The sequence below is a fragment of the Gymnogyps californianus genome, chromosome 3 (genome assembly GCF_018139145.2).
Source record: "Gymnogyps californianus isolate 813 chromosome 3, ASM1813914v2, whole genome shotgun sequence".
Classification (NCBI taxonomy): Eukaryota; Metazoa; Chordata; class Aves; order Accipitriformes; family Cathartidae; genus Gymnogyps; species Gymnogyps californianus.
The window spans coordinates 33,732,943-33,747,418 of record NC_059473.1 but is presented as its reverse complement, the minus strand read 5'-3'; the positions used below and the strand labels follow the sequence as shown (position 1 = coordinate 33,747,418).

Sequence of the window (14,476 nt, the reverse complement as noted above, 5' to 3'; positions counted from 1 at the left end):
TTTTCTCCGAAAGAAAAGTTGTTTTGATCCCTTGTTTGTTTTTCTGAAAGGTGAGGGATTTGTCCAGAGTGATCCAACTGCTGACGAAGTATCTTGTAAAATATGACTTGGGAAGCATAATTAATGTTATATCATCTGATCAGTCAAGCAGCCCTACAGAAGGGACTGAGAATAATGACTTTACCTCAAGGGGTCGCTTAGTCTTGCATATGTCGGATGGCTGCATTAAACTCGATACTGGGCAACGTAATATGGGAAGAGAATGTGGTAAATAAGGAAATCTGGGGGATGTCAAATGTCCTAAAGTATGATCTCATTTTATGATCTCTGGAAAAGGTATTGCTCAGGTATCTTTAATGATACTTCTTTTTTACTATCTATAGTAGAGACAGCACTGTAATTTTTGATGTACCTCCTCCTTTGACATAGCTTCAGTACTTAAAGGAGAGTAACTGGACTGTCGGAGATGTTGCCTATAATGGATTCAGATTAGCTCATTACATAGAAGTTGAACTAAGTAGTTATAAAATCAGGTTAATTCTCATCTCTTTGGGGGGTGGGGGGTGGGGGGGTGGAGTTCGAACAATAAAGCCTGCTCCCATACTAACACATTTCCAGAATCTCTTTTGGTTTTCAAGAAGCATTGTACTTGAAGGACTGATCCTCAAGAGGATTGCTTTGTCATGGGATGAACAGTGGGTCAAAGGACTCTTATTAATATGAAGTTCAGTGTCGGGTGTTTTGGTTTAGTGTTGTTTTTTGTTTTGTGGTTTGGGGTTTTTTTTTCTGCAACAGTTAAAGAAACACAACTGTTCTTACAAACTGGTGGTTGGAGCACCAACATTTGCAGGACTACTTTGACAAATTTATAGTAACTGTTGAGAAATTGGATCTTGACTGATGAGCTTAGGGAGGTAGTAATAGCATCCTGCCATTCATATACTTTAATATTTACTTCAGATTAGAAGCAGAGAAAAGTGATGACAAGTTGCGGGGGCAGATAAGTTTGTTCTGTGAGCAGCTAGCCCTGTTGCAGAGTTGTGCTGTACTACACCCTCTGTTTTTAAACTTCCGCTTCCAGAGGCGCTGTTGTAGCAAGCTGAAGCGTCTTGTTAGGTGGGAAAGTGCTTTCAGGAAGGTGACTGTATTTAAGCCCCACACAAATTAATTTGTTTAAGTTTGAAACCTGGAAACCATTCTTTCTTGGACAGGAGGAATCTCATCCCAAGAAATGCAAGGTGATATTGGGTCATAGCAAAGCTTTCTGGGGTAGCAGCATTGTGCTCTGCCCCATTTGGGCTGTGAACTGAGGACAGAACTGTCTTGTAAATTCAAGCTTAAGTCCACGCTATGAATTGAATAAACCTGTTAGGTGGCCAGCTTAGCTTCCACTCTGTATTGACTTTTGTTGATGCAGACCTATAGCTTACGCTGACATAACAGATAAGTTAATAAGATCCATATTATATAGGAAAGAATGACAAGTCAGAATGAGCATAACGCTAGTAATGTGCAATCTTCACCTATCTTGGACTTAGTTGCTGTGCTGATCCTGAGCAGAATAGCCTTGAAATAATGTGTCGCATTGCCCTTTTAAAAAAGGGCAGGAAAGTTTCAAAGTAACTCACTGGTGCTTCTGAGATAAAAGACAGTAAATGTAATCTGAACCCTTCTCTCACAAAGTAGATAGGTCATCGTTACTATCTGAGGGAAGAATACCAAGGCCATACCAAAGCATGGTTCAATGCCAGGTTGCCTAGCTTTTGCTTTTGAAGACTAAGATTAGCATTTTGGAGGTCCCAGTGGTTGTAACATTACATATGAGCCTTTAGCGGCAAGTTGAAGTCTTGCTTATTATCCTGAAATGTTAAAAGCATGAAAAAGCTGTAACGTAAGTGTTCTCATTTAAAAACAGATGACCAAAGACATAAGAAATACAAATATAAGGAGGAATTTCTCATTCGGTTGCATGTAAGACCTTTTATATGGTGATGGGAGAATAGGGAGGAAGATAACCCCAGAAGTCACTAGCTGCTTCTGAAGCTCTGAAAATTCTTCCTTCCACTCTGAATGATGCCATTTCATGGTGCATTTTGTCTGGTCTGAGCCCCCTGCAGGTTTATACTCTGTGTGCTCAGATTTCACTGTGTTAGAATAGTGCTTTTGTAGCATCGATCACCTTGGATCTGTGTGGATGCCATTTTTGTCACAGCAGGAATAGTTTCAAAGATGTTGAAGAGTGATTAAAATGCTTCCTTTTGCAGTAGGGTCTATGAAGAGAAACGATGGCTACAGAAAGAGGCTTTCCTATAAAGATGTTATGGATTTGTAAGGAATTCTGTCTTCAGAGTGTTGAATGAGCTAATTTATCACTAGAGATTAATTACACTTAATTATATACATACACTGAAAGGCTCCCAGTCTCTGTGCTCTTGCCTGTCTTAATTCTTCTGCATCTGTTTTATGCTCCTTAGGCTGCACCATCACTCACCTCCTTAATGTCCTTCATCCGTTCTTGCCTTCTGACTCCTCCACCTTAACCAGTCAGCCATGTTTCCATCCTCTTCTCCTCCACTATCCTTCTGTGATGTATTTTCACCACAGCAAAACTACTGCTGTTTTTCCTCCCATGGTTGAGTATAACTGAGGGGAAAAAAAAAAAACCAAAACACCCTCAAACTCTCAACTGAAATGCAAGGACCAGTGCTTTTAGCAACAAAAATATAGTCCTGAGTTTAATAAAGCTATTTGAACTTTTGCTATTTGCTCCAAATTTGGGTACTGACCCAGGAACCTTGTCCTCGTATATGTGTGTTTAGCGCTTTGATGTTGCAGAAGGAATTAAATAACTTTTCAAGAAAATATAGTATCTCTTATTTGAATAACTACTCACATTGTAAATCTGTGGCAGTGTATAACTTGTGATTCTTGTTCACATGGGCCAAAATCTCTGGGAAATGGGGATTAGCATATATTAAAATCAAATTTAAGTCAATTTGATAACAAAACGTGGTATTTAGCTGAACCAGAGTAAACTGTTGTGTAGAGAGAACAAATTATGTAGTCTTGGAATTTATATTTGATTGTCTTATTGGAACAGACTATAGATCGTAGAAAACTGTCTACCAAATCAGTCATCTCCACAAAAAGGCATGTCTAACTATTTTACTCTTATAGTTTGCTAATCTCCTTGTTAGAGTTGTCTTCTCACGTTATGAGAAACCAATATAAGTAGAATGTTTCTACTTTTTCATTAAATGGAGGGATAAAGGCTTGCTTTTTCCAAAGCTGTAATTAAAGCTGGTTATTCCTGCATTCATGAAGGCAATAGATGAAAACTTGATTTAGAAGAAAATACTTTAAGGCTTGCTGACTCCAAAAGAGCTGCTTTTCTTAGTGCAAGCAGTTACAGGATATTTTAAAAGGTAGAGTCTTGTTTCTAAATGAAACTCTGTATGCATCTTTATCTTGTAGTGATTTTAAAAGCTGAGTTTGGATTAACTTGATCTGGTCATCTGCATGCATGATCAATAGTTACTTTTTGGGAAGATGTGTGACACTTAGTAGCTTCTGGAATTATTCTTAATCATAATTTAAGAGTTCATCCTGAAAATGTTCCTTCTAATTCATTTATTAAAGTGTTAACCTGGTGATGAGAGGGTGGTGGAAACAATCCTGTATAACTTCAATAACCACTCTTGTAAAATGAACACCTTTTAAACATAACCTGAAAGTTACTTTTTAAAGACTGCCTGAGAGAAACTTAGGTTTGAAAGTTGTTCCCTCTCCCCATACTCTGGTCATCTGTCCTTATTCAGCCTACATGGATCTGTAGATGGCATTTTAGTTTGAGTTACTGGTTTCTCTACACACACCTGTAGATATAATTATAGGTGATGATGTTTTCTTTCTCCTTCAGGTATGCTGAGCATAGATCACTATGCTACAGGTTTGTGTGTTTCCGTAGGCACATGGGGTTAAAATTCAGTAGGATGCATTCATTTTACACTAGGGACTTTAGCACAGAACAGACTTTGGCAGCATTTATTGTCATAGATGAGATGGTTTAGTTCAGGCACACAAGGGTCAGAGTTTCAAAGATCCACAGGCTTGTGCTTGTTTTGACTTCAAGGGGAGCTGGCTAAATTCTTCTAAAATTATGGCCATGAGGCCCTAGCTATGGTTAAGTTGCATGTAGATATAGGCAGTTAGTCTTGAAACACCACACATGTATCTACTAAATGTTGTACTTCTCATCATGTGTACAGGAGCATCTTTGTAATTAAATGTGGTGGCTTAATCCAGGCAGAAGTATGATGCATATGGTGTTTTGTTTTTTTTCAAACACTTTTTTTTTTTTAATTGGAAGGATATGAGGGAACAGGACTTGAAAGGTCTGTAGTCCAAAAATGCCAGTTCTACTTCTGTTCTTTTATACCAAGGTGATTGCACTGGTGTCTAAATTTTAGTCACATTGGTTGTAGTGGATAGCATTCAGTTTGGCTTTCCTGAAATGCGGTATAGCTTTAAAATGACTTCTTCATTTTAAAACAATCCTTCCCATGCCCTGGTTTCCTTCTAGCCATCTGAAAAAGGTTTAGAAGCACAAATGGAAAATAAAATTTCACAGTTGAAGCTGTGAGAGTAAAACTACAAGGATTGTTTACCCTCATGCTTCACTTAATAAACTGATCGACAGCTGAGATTAAATAAATTTTCCTCCACTCAGTGTTAGTGTGTTGTACCATTAGGTTCATGCTGTTGATTGTATGTCTGAGACATCCATGCTGGGCCTTTCTCTGGAAAAAGAATGCTGAGTTAGCTGCATTATTGATCACTTACAGCCTGCTAATCCTGACATTTGTAATTCAGTTTATATGAATGCGGAGAGGGGAGAGAAGGACTGATGTCTCATTACTTAAACGCAATGAGTAAGCTGGGCCTTTGTGAGCCAGGTGGGGCATCTGCTAGGGTTGAGTGAGCAGCCAGTGCTAAATTTTGCAGTTTAATAACAGCTAATTTCCTTTGTGCTCAGACAGAGTTTGTACGTACTTTTCCCCTCCCCCCTCAGTACTTGGGGTAGCTGACGGTGGAACCTGCAGCCTGCCAAACTGTGCAAAAAGGAGGTCCCTGCTCTTTCTGCAGTTTCAGGAAAATTATGCTGGATGCGGGGAAAAGCTGTTCTTCATGGAAGAAAAGCTGAGCTGGAAAAGCTTTCATCCACGTTCTGGAAGAATGCTTGGGGAATATCCGCTGAATACAGTGAATTAACTTGGTCTCGCTTACGGGATAGCAGAAATACTGCTGTTGGAAAGAAAACCTCTCCTAAAAGGACTTGCTGCTGTCCCTGTCTTTTCGTGAGATAATAAATCACACAACTGGGGCATGTTCAAGAGAGCAAGGCTAGCTCAGTTTGGGTTTCAGTGAGGACACGGTATAGTTGTTTGTAGGTGTTTTCAGTTGCTTGTGGTACAAATAGGAAGGGATTTCTTTGGTTGCAATCAGGCAAATGCATGGCAGCATCTTGTACCCTCTATGATAAGCAGTGCTGTTTTGGCTTGTAGCAGTCATTTTCACACCCACCTACTCAGGCTGCATGAAAAACACACGGTGTAAATCCCTGCAATGTCTGAGACTCATGATTTCTCTTTCAGAGTTCAGATGGGTCGCTCTCTGGGGTTATGCAGAAGTGGAAGGAGTATCAGCTCCAATGCCTGAAATACTTGTATGAGGCACCCCCCATTGCGGCAGGTAAGCCTGCTTGGTAGGGATAGGATGTATTAATTTTTAAAATGCATGATAACAGTAGCAAGTGAATGATTATGAACTTGAAAATACTTCTCCAGCTTTCTTTCCAGTCCATTTCTTCTTTATCCCATTTGCTTCTGCCTGCTTTCTGTGGACTCTTCCCTCTGCTGAGGAAGCATTTTATAGAACAATTTCATTGTAAAGATGTTAGTCTTTAAGTCCAGAATGTTTTGCAGTGGCAAGTGGTGGCTGTAGCACATCAAAGCAGCACACTAATGTAATACCCCTGGAACTTTTTTAGTGGTCAGGGTTGAGAGAGTACACAGGTGTTAGGAAGTCTGAGACCATGCTGTTCACATTGACCTAGCAGTTTGTGGGCCTTAAAGGTGGTATAAATTATTTTGAGCATTGAAAAAAATGGCTTTAAAAAAAAAAAAGGGGGGGGGGGCAAGCGCCTTAGTGAAAATGAGAATGCAGCTTGTCTTAGCAGTTGAGCTGCTGTAATGTGCTGAGAGCAGCTGTGATGTGCCAGCATCATGGTGTTTAGAGGACACTGGTGACTTGTCAGTGACGCTGACAACTGGACACAGTGCAGCCTCTCCTATGCTTCAGTGCTTTTGTGACACACTGAGAAAGATAAGATGGTTCTAAAGTTGTATCTGTGAAGAATTATTTCAAAACTGTTAGTTTTCCTTCTGTTAACTGCATTATTATGGCAGAGTGAGAGCAGTAGCTGATGACAGCAATGGCAGGGAAACATTCATCTCCCTCTGCTCCATTATCCTGTTGAGCTGTTGAGTGCTGCCCTCTGAGAATGACAGTTTAATAAATCTGAAGTTGAAGTATTCTCATGTTGATTAAGCTGTAATGCAAAGTTATGGTTGTGTGGGGGTATTTTGTTGATGGATCTATATATTAGGCTAGACTTTCCGACTGCATGACTGTGAACCATTCTCGGGAATGATTATCTACTGTATTCAGAGCAAAAATTATTTTTAATTAAACTGAGATACATAAGGATGTAAAAGAGAAAAGATGGGAATGGATCAGTATTGATTTACCTTTCTTGTCCTGTGATTTAGTCAAAGGCCCTAATCTGTTCTTCAGTTTTCCCCTGAAACAACAGTTTCCTGTTGTGTGGGGACAAACTCTCTTGGACAAATAAATCTTGTTTAACTCCACATCAAAGCTTAATTGCATAATGCTGTTATGGTTTATATGCACGTGTCCATGTTTCCTTCTGTCTTCTGCTCTTCAGTCTTTTCCTCCTTGCAGTATTAATACAAGGCAGTGGCATGACCCTCCCTTCCATCTCTCTGCAGAAGGCAAGTTCTGCAACAGAACATTTGACAATTACGCCTGCTGGCCAGATGGACTGCCCGGCACCTACGTGAATGTCAGCTGCCCCTGGTATCTTCCCTGGGCTAACACAGGTAAGAGCTTTTCCTTATAGGCATAGCTTTAAACCAACCCTGTTTTCCTTGCACAGTCTTAGCAAGGATAAAAATGGCTTAAATGGCTATGAGTGCAGACAGTTCTCTGCAACATAGAAGAATGGGGCTTAGTATGATACACTCTTTATCTCCATTTAGCAGGAGAAAATGGAAATGAGAGAAGAGACTGTTCTTAAGGGTTGCATTTAGTTTGGATTTTTGTGCTCTCATCTGTTTGTGCTGCTTGAATAGTGGTGACTATTAATAAAATAGTACTGTGGTGCTTGTTGAAGACTATCTAACAATAATAATGGTGTAGTTTGAAAACTGAGATAAAAGTAGCAAAGCTAGATGGTAGGTCATCCTGTAGTAGATAAAGACAAAAAGGTCTAAAGTGGAAGTGTTTTGTGCTGCTTCCTGATCTAAGCTTATTTCTCAGAATGCTGCAAGATGAAGGCATTGTCAGTGGTTGCAAAGACTTTTTTTTCCTCTGAAGGACTGAATGTCGCCTTTAGATTTTACACCCTTATGTACATGTACACTTGACGCCACTTGAAGACAATGTGTATTAGTTTGCTTTGTCTAGTATTCTGTCTTTGAAACCAGTGACTTGTACAGCTTCTTTGTGAAGACCTTTCTACGTTTTGAAATCTAAATGAAACAGTTTAACTAGCTACCTTGGTGTGGCGAATTGGCTTTGGCCCCTGTTAAGGGATAGAGGATACTGGTTAATGAGGATGTATAAATCTGACTGCTGGACGTAAAGATGGTTTAAGTGTGGAATACACGTTGTAAGTATTGGTACAAAGGGATTTCAGGAATGAGAAAGAAAAGGAATGGGACTATCAGAGGATACTTACATGTATTGGATAATGTGGGACCTGGGCATGATGCAAATGGTATGGAATAAGGGGTGGAGATTGTACTGGGTCTGGCTGGGATGGAGGTAACTTTCTTCATAGCAGCCCTTATGGTGCTGTTCCTTGTATTTATGGCTAGAAGTGTTGGTAATGCACCAGTGGTTTGGCTGTTGCTGAACAGTGCTTGCACAGCATCAAAGCTCTCCAGCTTGCACAGCATCAAAGCTCTCCAGCCCATGCCCTGCCTGAGGCCAGCAGGCTGGGGGTCTGCAGGAGGCTGGGAGGGAACATAGCTGGGACAGCTGACCTGATCTGACCAAAGGGATATTCCCTACCATAGGACATTGTGGTCAGCAATAAAAGCTCAGGAAAAGGGGGAAGGAGGGGATGGAGGCACTCATGGTTGTGATGTTTGTTCTTTCCAAGTAATGGTTACACATGCTGAGGCCCTGCTTTCCAAGAAGTGGCTGGAGATCTGCCTGCTGATGGGAAGCAGTGAATAAATTCCTTATTTTGCTTTGATTGCACATGCAGCTTTTGCTTTCCTTATTGAACTGTCATTATCTTGAAGGAGTGGTGGTGTGGGGGGGGAAATCCTTACACCAAAATCAAAATGTCATCACAACACTGACAAAGGTAGACAATTTACACATACTGTAAAACTCCATCCCTCGTCCCTTCACCACTTTACAACCACAAAAGATTCCCCACAATTATTCCCCTCTCTGGCAATGTCCAGTCCCAGTTTTACCCATTACCTCTCCCAGTTACTGTCTTTATCTTGACCAATGAGCTTTTCCATCTTATTTTCTCCCCCATCCTGTTGAGCAGGGGGAGTAGGGGAGTGGCTGGGTGGGTGTTTGGCAGCCAGGCAAGGTCAACTCATCACATCCACCTTGGTATCTCCAGGGGCTGCAAGGTAGTCTCTGCTCTGGTGCCTGCAGCACCTCCTCCCCTCCGTCTTCTCTGACCTCAGCGCTCACAGGGCTGTTTCTCACACTTTTTTTCTCACCCCTCACTGCCAAGCGGTGTTTGGCCCTTTCTTACATACGTTTCCCCTGAGGTGGCACCATCTTGTCTGAGGGGCTCAGCTGTGCCCTATGGTGGGTCCGTTGGAACTGGCTGTGTCCAGCATAGGGCAGCTCCAGCCTCTCTTCCCAGAGGCCACCCTGCAGTCCCCTGCTGCCAACACCTAGACACAGATGCCCAGTACACTTGATAACCTCCTGTAGCACTTGACAGCTCTTACTGTTGAGTGGGAGAGATGCTTGGAAACGTACAAATTTGGTGATGGTGTGTGTGGAGAAATGTCAGGTCAACTATCGCAACCCTTTAATTTTCTGGCTAGCTTTAAGCTTGTCTCAGAGGTCAGTCCCTAAAACAAAATTGCTGAGTCTGGATTGCTATTTTCACTTTAACTTGGTGCATCTTTTATACTAGGGTTTCAAGGGAAGAGATGGGAACCAACATTATGGTGTATGTAGTGGTTAGGGACACCCATGGTGTGTGGGGGAGATATGATCTGCTCCACTCTTTCTGGCCCGGTGCTCGGGGGTCCTGCTGCCGCTTGGTTACCTCTTCAGCCTTGCCTGCTTTTCTAAGTGACCTGCAGGCTTTGGCAGTTTTATTCCTGTCTTGTCCGTGCTGAACACCTATGTTGGGGTGACTTTCCACCCCACGCCCAGATGTATTGCTCTGTATTCTGCCATGTGAATATTATGCTACTGTGTCCATATTTCTAACTTCTGCACATCTTTTGTATGTGCAGAACTCATTATCTCAACTGTCTTGGTGGTAACTGCCAATTTGATAACCTCTGAAGTTAAAATGCTGTTTGCTAATCCTCTTCAGATTATTAATAAAGATGTTATGTTTTTAGAATGGGTAAACAAGCTTTTATAAATGTATGAAATCAATATTTACCTCATAATTAATTGACATAAAATTATCGCATGCTGCAGAATTTTTCCAATAATGCTAATCTTTCTGGATATCTAAAACTCTTCACATGATTGAACTTGTTTCCTCTAAACCTGTTTACTTGCAATCTTTAAGACCCTGGACACAGTTATTTGACTTCCAACTGCTCTTGAAACATCACTGCTGGAGAGAGCCAAGGTTTAACACAATACTGCAGATTAATAAATTATTGAAATGTGCAATATCTTTCATACTTTTGGAAATAAGTCTTTTAAAAAATTAATTATCCTGAAATCAGTGTTTGTTTCAGTAAAAGAATAGCAGCATTTTGTATAACTCCTTGCTAGGGAGGATTGCAAAAGTACTTCAGAAACTCGTTAAACCTCGGGACGTGTTCCCTTGTTGTGCATACTGTGCATATACCTCAATCTCTGTTTTATCAGTGAGGAATAAGAATGGAACAAGGAGGCCTTTCATTGTCTAATATAAAACAAGAAGTCTGTATTGGTGCCAGGTATGCAATTTAGGAGCCTGAATTACCATGACCTGATACTATTTTGTGACGTCTTCCAGAGTCATGTTCAAAGTGAATGCTAATAGGCTGCCATGATGAAGAGGTAACATCTTTATAATGGAAGATCTAGAGCAATAGGAAATTGGACACCCCGTGATTTACAGTAATCACTAAAGCATGCTTATTACTTGTTCTTGCTTAGCCCCCTACTTGGAACTTGAAATAGATTCTAGCACTGCAGGGCTTCTATCTCTTCACCTGATGAAAATGAAGAAAACGAAAAGATGAGACCTTGTTTGGGAAGTACCTTCAAAACATGTTCAGTGAAGGTCATCATTAAGTATGAAGTGCTTCAGCCAAGCTTACTCACTTCAGACTGCTGTTCCTTTGATTAGGAGTCAGGTTTTCAAGTGTGTAAAAAGTTTGCTGAGGGACTGCACACCATACCCTCAGAAGCCCCCTGGGGAATAAATTGAACCACTTGAAACTGAATACTGCTTATGATGGGGTACTGAAGTGGAGCAAGCATTGAGTGCAAGTCTCTTTATGACCTTGCCATTTCCATAAAAAGTGTAGAAGAGTTGGAAGCAGTGACAGGTGACCCAGGAGGTATACAGAGACACTGATCATTCAAGGATAGGATTAGGAAAGCCAAAGCCCACCCAGAACCTGACAAGTGATGTTAAGGGCAACAAAAAGGGCTTCTAAACAGATGTGAGAGAAAAATGTGGATCCACTGCTGAATGGGGCAGGCGGATCTTGCAACAAAGGATGGAGAAATGACCGAGGTACTCACTGCTGCCTTCATCATGGCCTTTACTGGTAAAACTTGCCTTCAGCAATCCCAGGCTCCTGAGAGCAGTGGTAAAGTCTGGAGCAAGGAAGATTTACCCTTAGTGGAGAAGGATCAGATTATGGAACACTTAAACGGGACATACACAAGTCCATGGGACTTGGGATGTACTAACAAGTGCTGAATGAGCTGGTTGATGCCATTGTGAGGCCACTCTTGATTATCTTTGAAAGGTCATTGCAATTGAGGGAGATTCCTGAGGACTGGAAGAAAGCAATTGTCACTACTATCTTCAAGAAGCGCAAGGAGGAGAGTCTGGGGAACTGTAAGTGATTGGCCTCACATCAGTCCCCAGGAAGGTGATGGAGCAAATAATCCTGGAAACTGTTTCCAAACGCATAAAGGACAATAAGGTGATTAAGAGTAGTCAGCATGGATTTATGAAGGTGAAATCATGCTTGACGAACCAGATGAGATGACTAGTTTAGTAGATAAGGGGAGAGCAGTGGATGTGTTTATCTTGACTTTAGTAAGGCTTTTGACACTGTCTCCCATAACATCCTCATTGACAAACTGATGAAGTGTGGATTAGACAAATGAACAATGAGATTAACTGAAATCTTGCTGAGCTGCTTGGCATACAGGGTTGTGGTCAGCAGCACAAAGTCCAGTTGGAAATCAGTCCCTAGTGGTGTACCCCAGGGATTGGTAGTAGGGCCAATACTGTTTAACATCTCTTAATGATCTGGACAATGGGACTGAGTGCACCTTCAGCAAGTTTGCAGACCATACAAAACTGGGAGGAGTGGCTGATACACCACATGATTGTGCTGCCATTCAGAAGGACCTTGAGAGGCTGAAGAAACGGGCTGACAGGAATCCTATGAAGTTCTGTAAAAGGAAATGCGAAGTCCTGCCCCTGGGGAGGAATAGCTGCATGCACCAGTACTGACTGGCTGGAAAGCAGCTTTGCAGAAAAGGCACTGGAGGTCCTGGTGGACACCAAGCTCAGCATGAGCAGCAATGTGCCCTCGAGGCAAAGAACACCAACAGCTTCCTGGGCTGTATTAGGAAGAGCATCACTGGCAGCTTAAGGGGATGATTCTTCCCCTCTACTCTGGGGCATGAGGCACATCTGGAGTGCTTTGTCCCGTTCTGGACTCCCCAGTATGAGAGATACACGGACATACTGCGCCAAGTTCAGCAAATGACCATGAAGATTATTAAGGGATGGGAGTGTCTCTCATGTGAGACGAGGCTGAGAGAGCTGGTACTCTTCAGCCTGGAGAAGAGAAGGCTCAGAGGGGATCTTATCAATGTGTATGGTCACAAATTGAAATACAGGAATCTTCCTTTTAAATGTAATTATTTTACTGTGAGGTTGGTCAAACACCTGGAACAGGGGACCCAGAGAGCTTTTGGAGTCTCTGTCCTTGAAGAAGGTGGTCAAAGCCTGACTGGACATGGACCTGAGCCACTTGCCCTAGTTCACCCTGCTCTGAGCAGGGTGTTGCACTAGGAAATCTCTGGAGTCCCCTTTGAATCTTGGCTGTTTTGTGATTCTCTGTTTCTGTTAATGTTTTTAAGATGGTAAGTCTTGGTAACTAGTTACTGTCAGGTGTTACAAATTTCCATTGGTGTCAGCCAGAATAGGAGATGGGGAAGAGAATTTGCATGGGAAGAGTTTGTAATGCTGGAGCATTCCTTGATCAATTACAGGTTTTGCAAACCTTATACTCTAACAGCTTTTATTCTTGTTTGTGTTCCGCTCTTCTTGTCCTAGTGGCTGTCAGTCTTGAGCCTGCCCTTCTGCAAATCTCAACAGCAGATGTAGCTCAGCAGGTTGCCTAGCAGAGTGGCAAGCCGAAAATGATACAGAGAACTTTTTACCTGCTCAGCAGGTATGTGCTGTGTCGCTAGTTCAACCCCACATGATGTTAGTAGGTTCTTGTCTCTACTTGCTGCCACAGAGGTGCTCACTGAGGTGTAACTTTATTCTTGCTTCCTTAATGTGGCAACTTCTGAATCACTGTCGCACTGTGGGTATGGGTTCAGCAGTAATGCTTTCTCCAGGTCTTTGGATTGCTCATTTATCTCAAGGTACAAGAGCAGCTGCAGAGAGATGGGAATTTGTTCATTGAAAAACTTGAGAATAAAACTGGTGTTCTCAGTGCTGTATGTCTATTCAAACTTGTGTGCATTCGGAGACTCAAGACCAGTCTTTCACAAGACATCCATGGAGGATGGGCCTGCAGGTCTTTTGTGCTAAGCAATGCATGCCGTTGCAAGGTTTTGTCTCACAGCATCACTTGCCTTGTGATTGCAACATTTGTCTTCTGCCCTTTTTGAAAGTGCTTCTTGCTAAGGCAGCCTATAAAGTACAGCAAAGACAATCGATACTGTTCCACTTGTGTGTCAGATCTCTTTAGAAACGCTGAGCCTGAGACTTTTTTTTTGTTGTGTTACCTAGCATGTGTGTCAGCATCCCTGCCAAAATCGGTATTGGCATGCTGTCTGCAAGGATGGACTCTGAAGGCTGGGAATATGTCGATGATAATTGAATAGAAGAAAGATCACAACATTAGACCAAGATTTTATGCTTGAAACCATGTATCCCTGTACTGCTACAGACTTGCTTTGTGACAGGCAAGTAAATTAAACCTGAATTTTTAGAGGCATTTTTGTTTTATAGCTCGCACTGAAGTACTGGACATTGGGTTGTCAGTGCACTTCTGGGATGTGGCCTGAAGGTTGGTTTATTACATGTTTCTTCAGTAGCACGTCACTACTGCCTTTTTTCCATCTGTAGCTGTGCAGCAAACTAGACTGGGAATTTCACCCAACTGAAATGTGGGGTTTAGTCCTCATTCCTTTGAGTTTCCTCTCCCCTCTGCCCCCCCTGCAGATCAGTTTCCTGATTGGTGTGATTGCAGCTGTATTAGCATTCATCTGCTTCAAGTATATTGGTCATTATAGTATTGCCTTAACTCAATAGGAAGTTGTGAAATAAGGATATTATAGGTATGTGGGTAATCAGTATCACACTGAAGCAAAAGGAGCTGAGGTTTAGAGTAGCCTCTGCTTCAATGCAGGTTAAACCGTTGTCACTGGAATGAAAAATAGGTGGCTAATGTGTCTCACAGCACAGTGCAGGGGTTTGGTATCATAGCAAATGAGGAGCCCAGACACTGCTGGGCAGTAACTACAT

The 14,476-nt window shown here is 41.9% G+C and overlaps 1 protein-coding gene across 1 annotated transcript in view; it reads left to right on the top strand.

Moving 5' to 3' along the window:
* The window catches only part of GLP1R (glucagon like peptide 1 receptor), a 90,734-nt gene that overhangs the window by 26,013 nt on the left and 50,245 nt on the right, over positions 1 to 14,476 (top strand). The window contains exons 2-3 of the mRNA XM_050894358.1: positions 5,655 to 5,751; positions 7,074 to 7,181. Of these exons, the coding sequence (XP_050750315.1) occupies positions 5,682 to 5,751; positions 7,074 to 7,181 (178 nt within the window). The 5' untranslated portion in view covers positions 5,655 to 5,681. The remainder of the gene's footprint in view (positions 1 to 5,654; positions 5,752 to 7,073; positions 7,182 to 14,476) is intronic.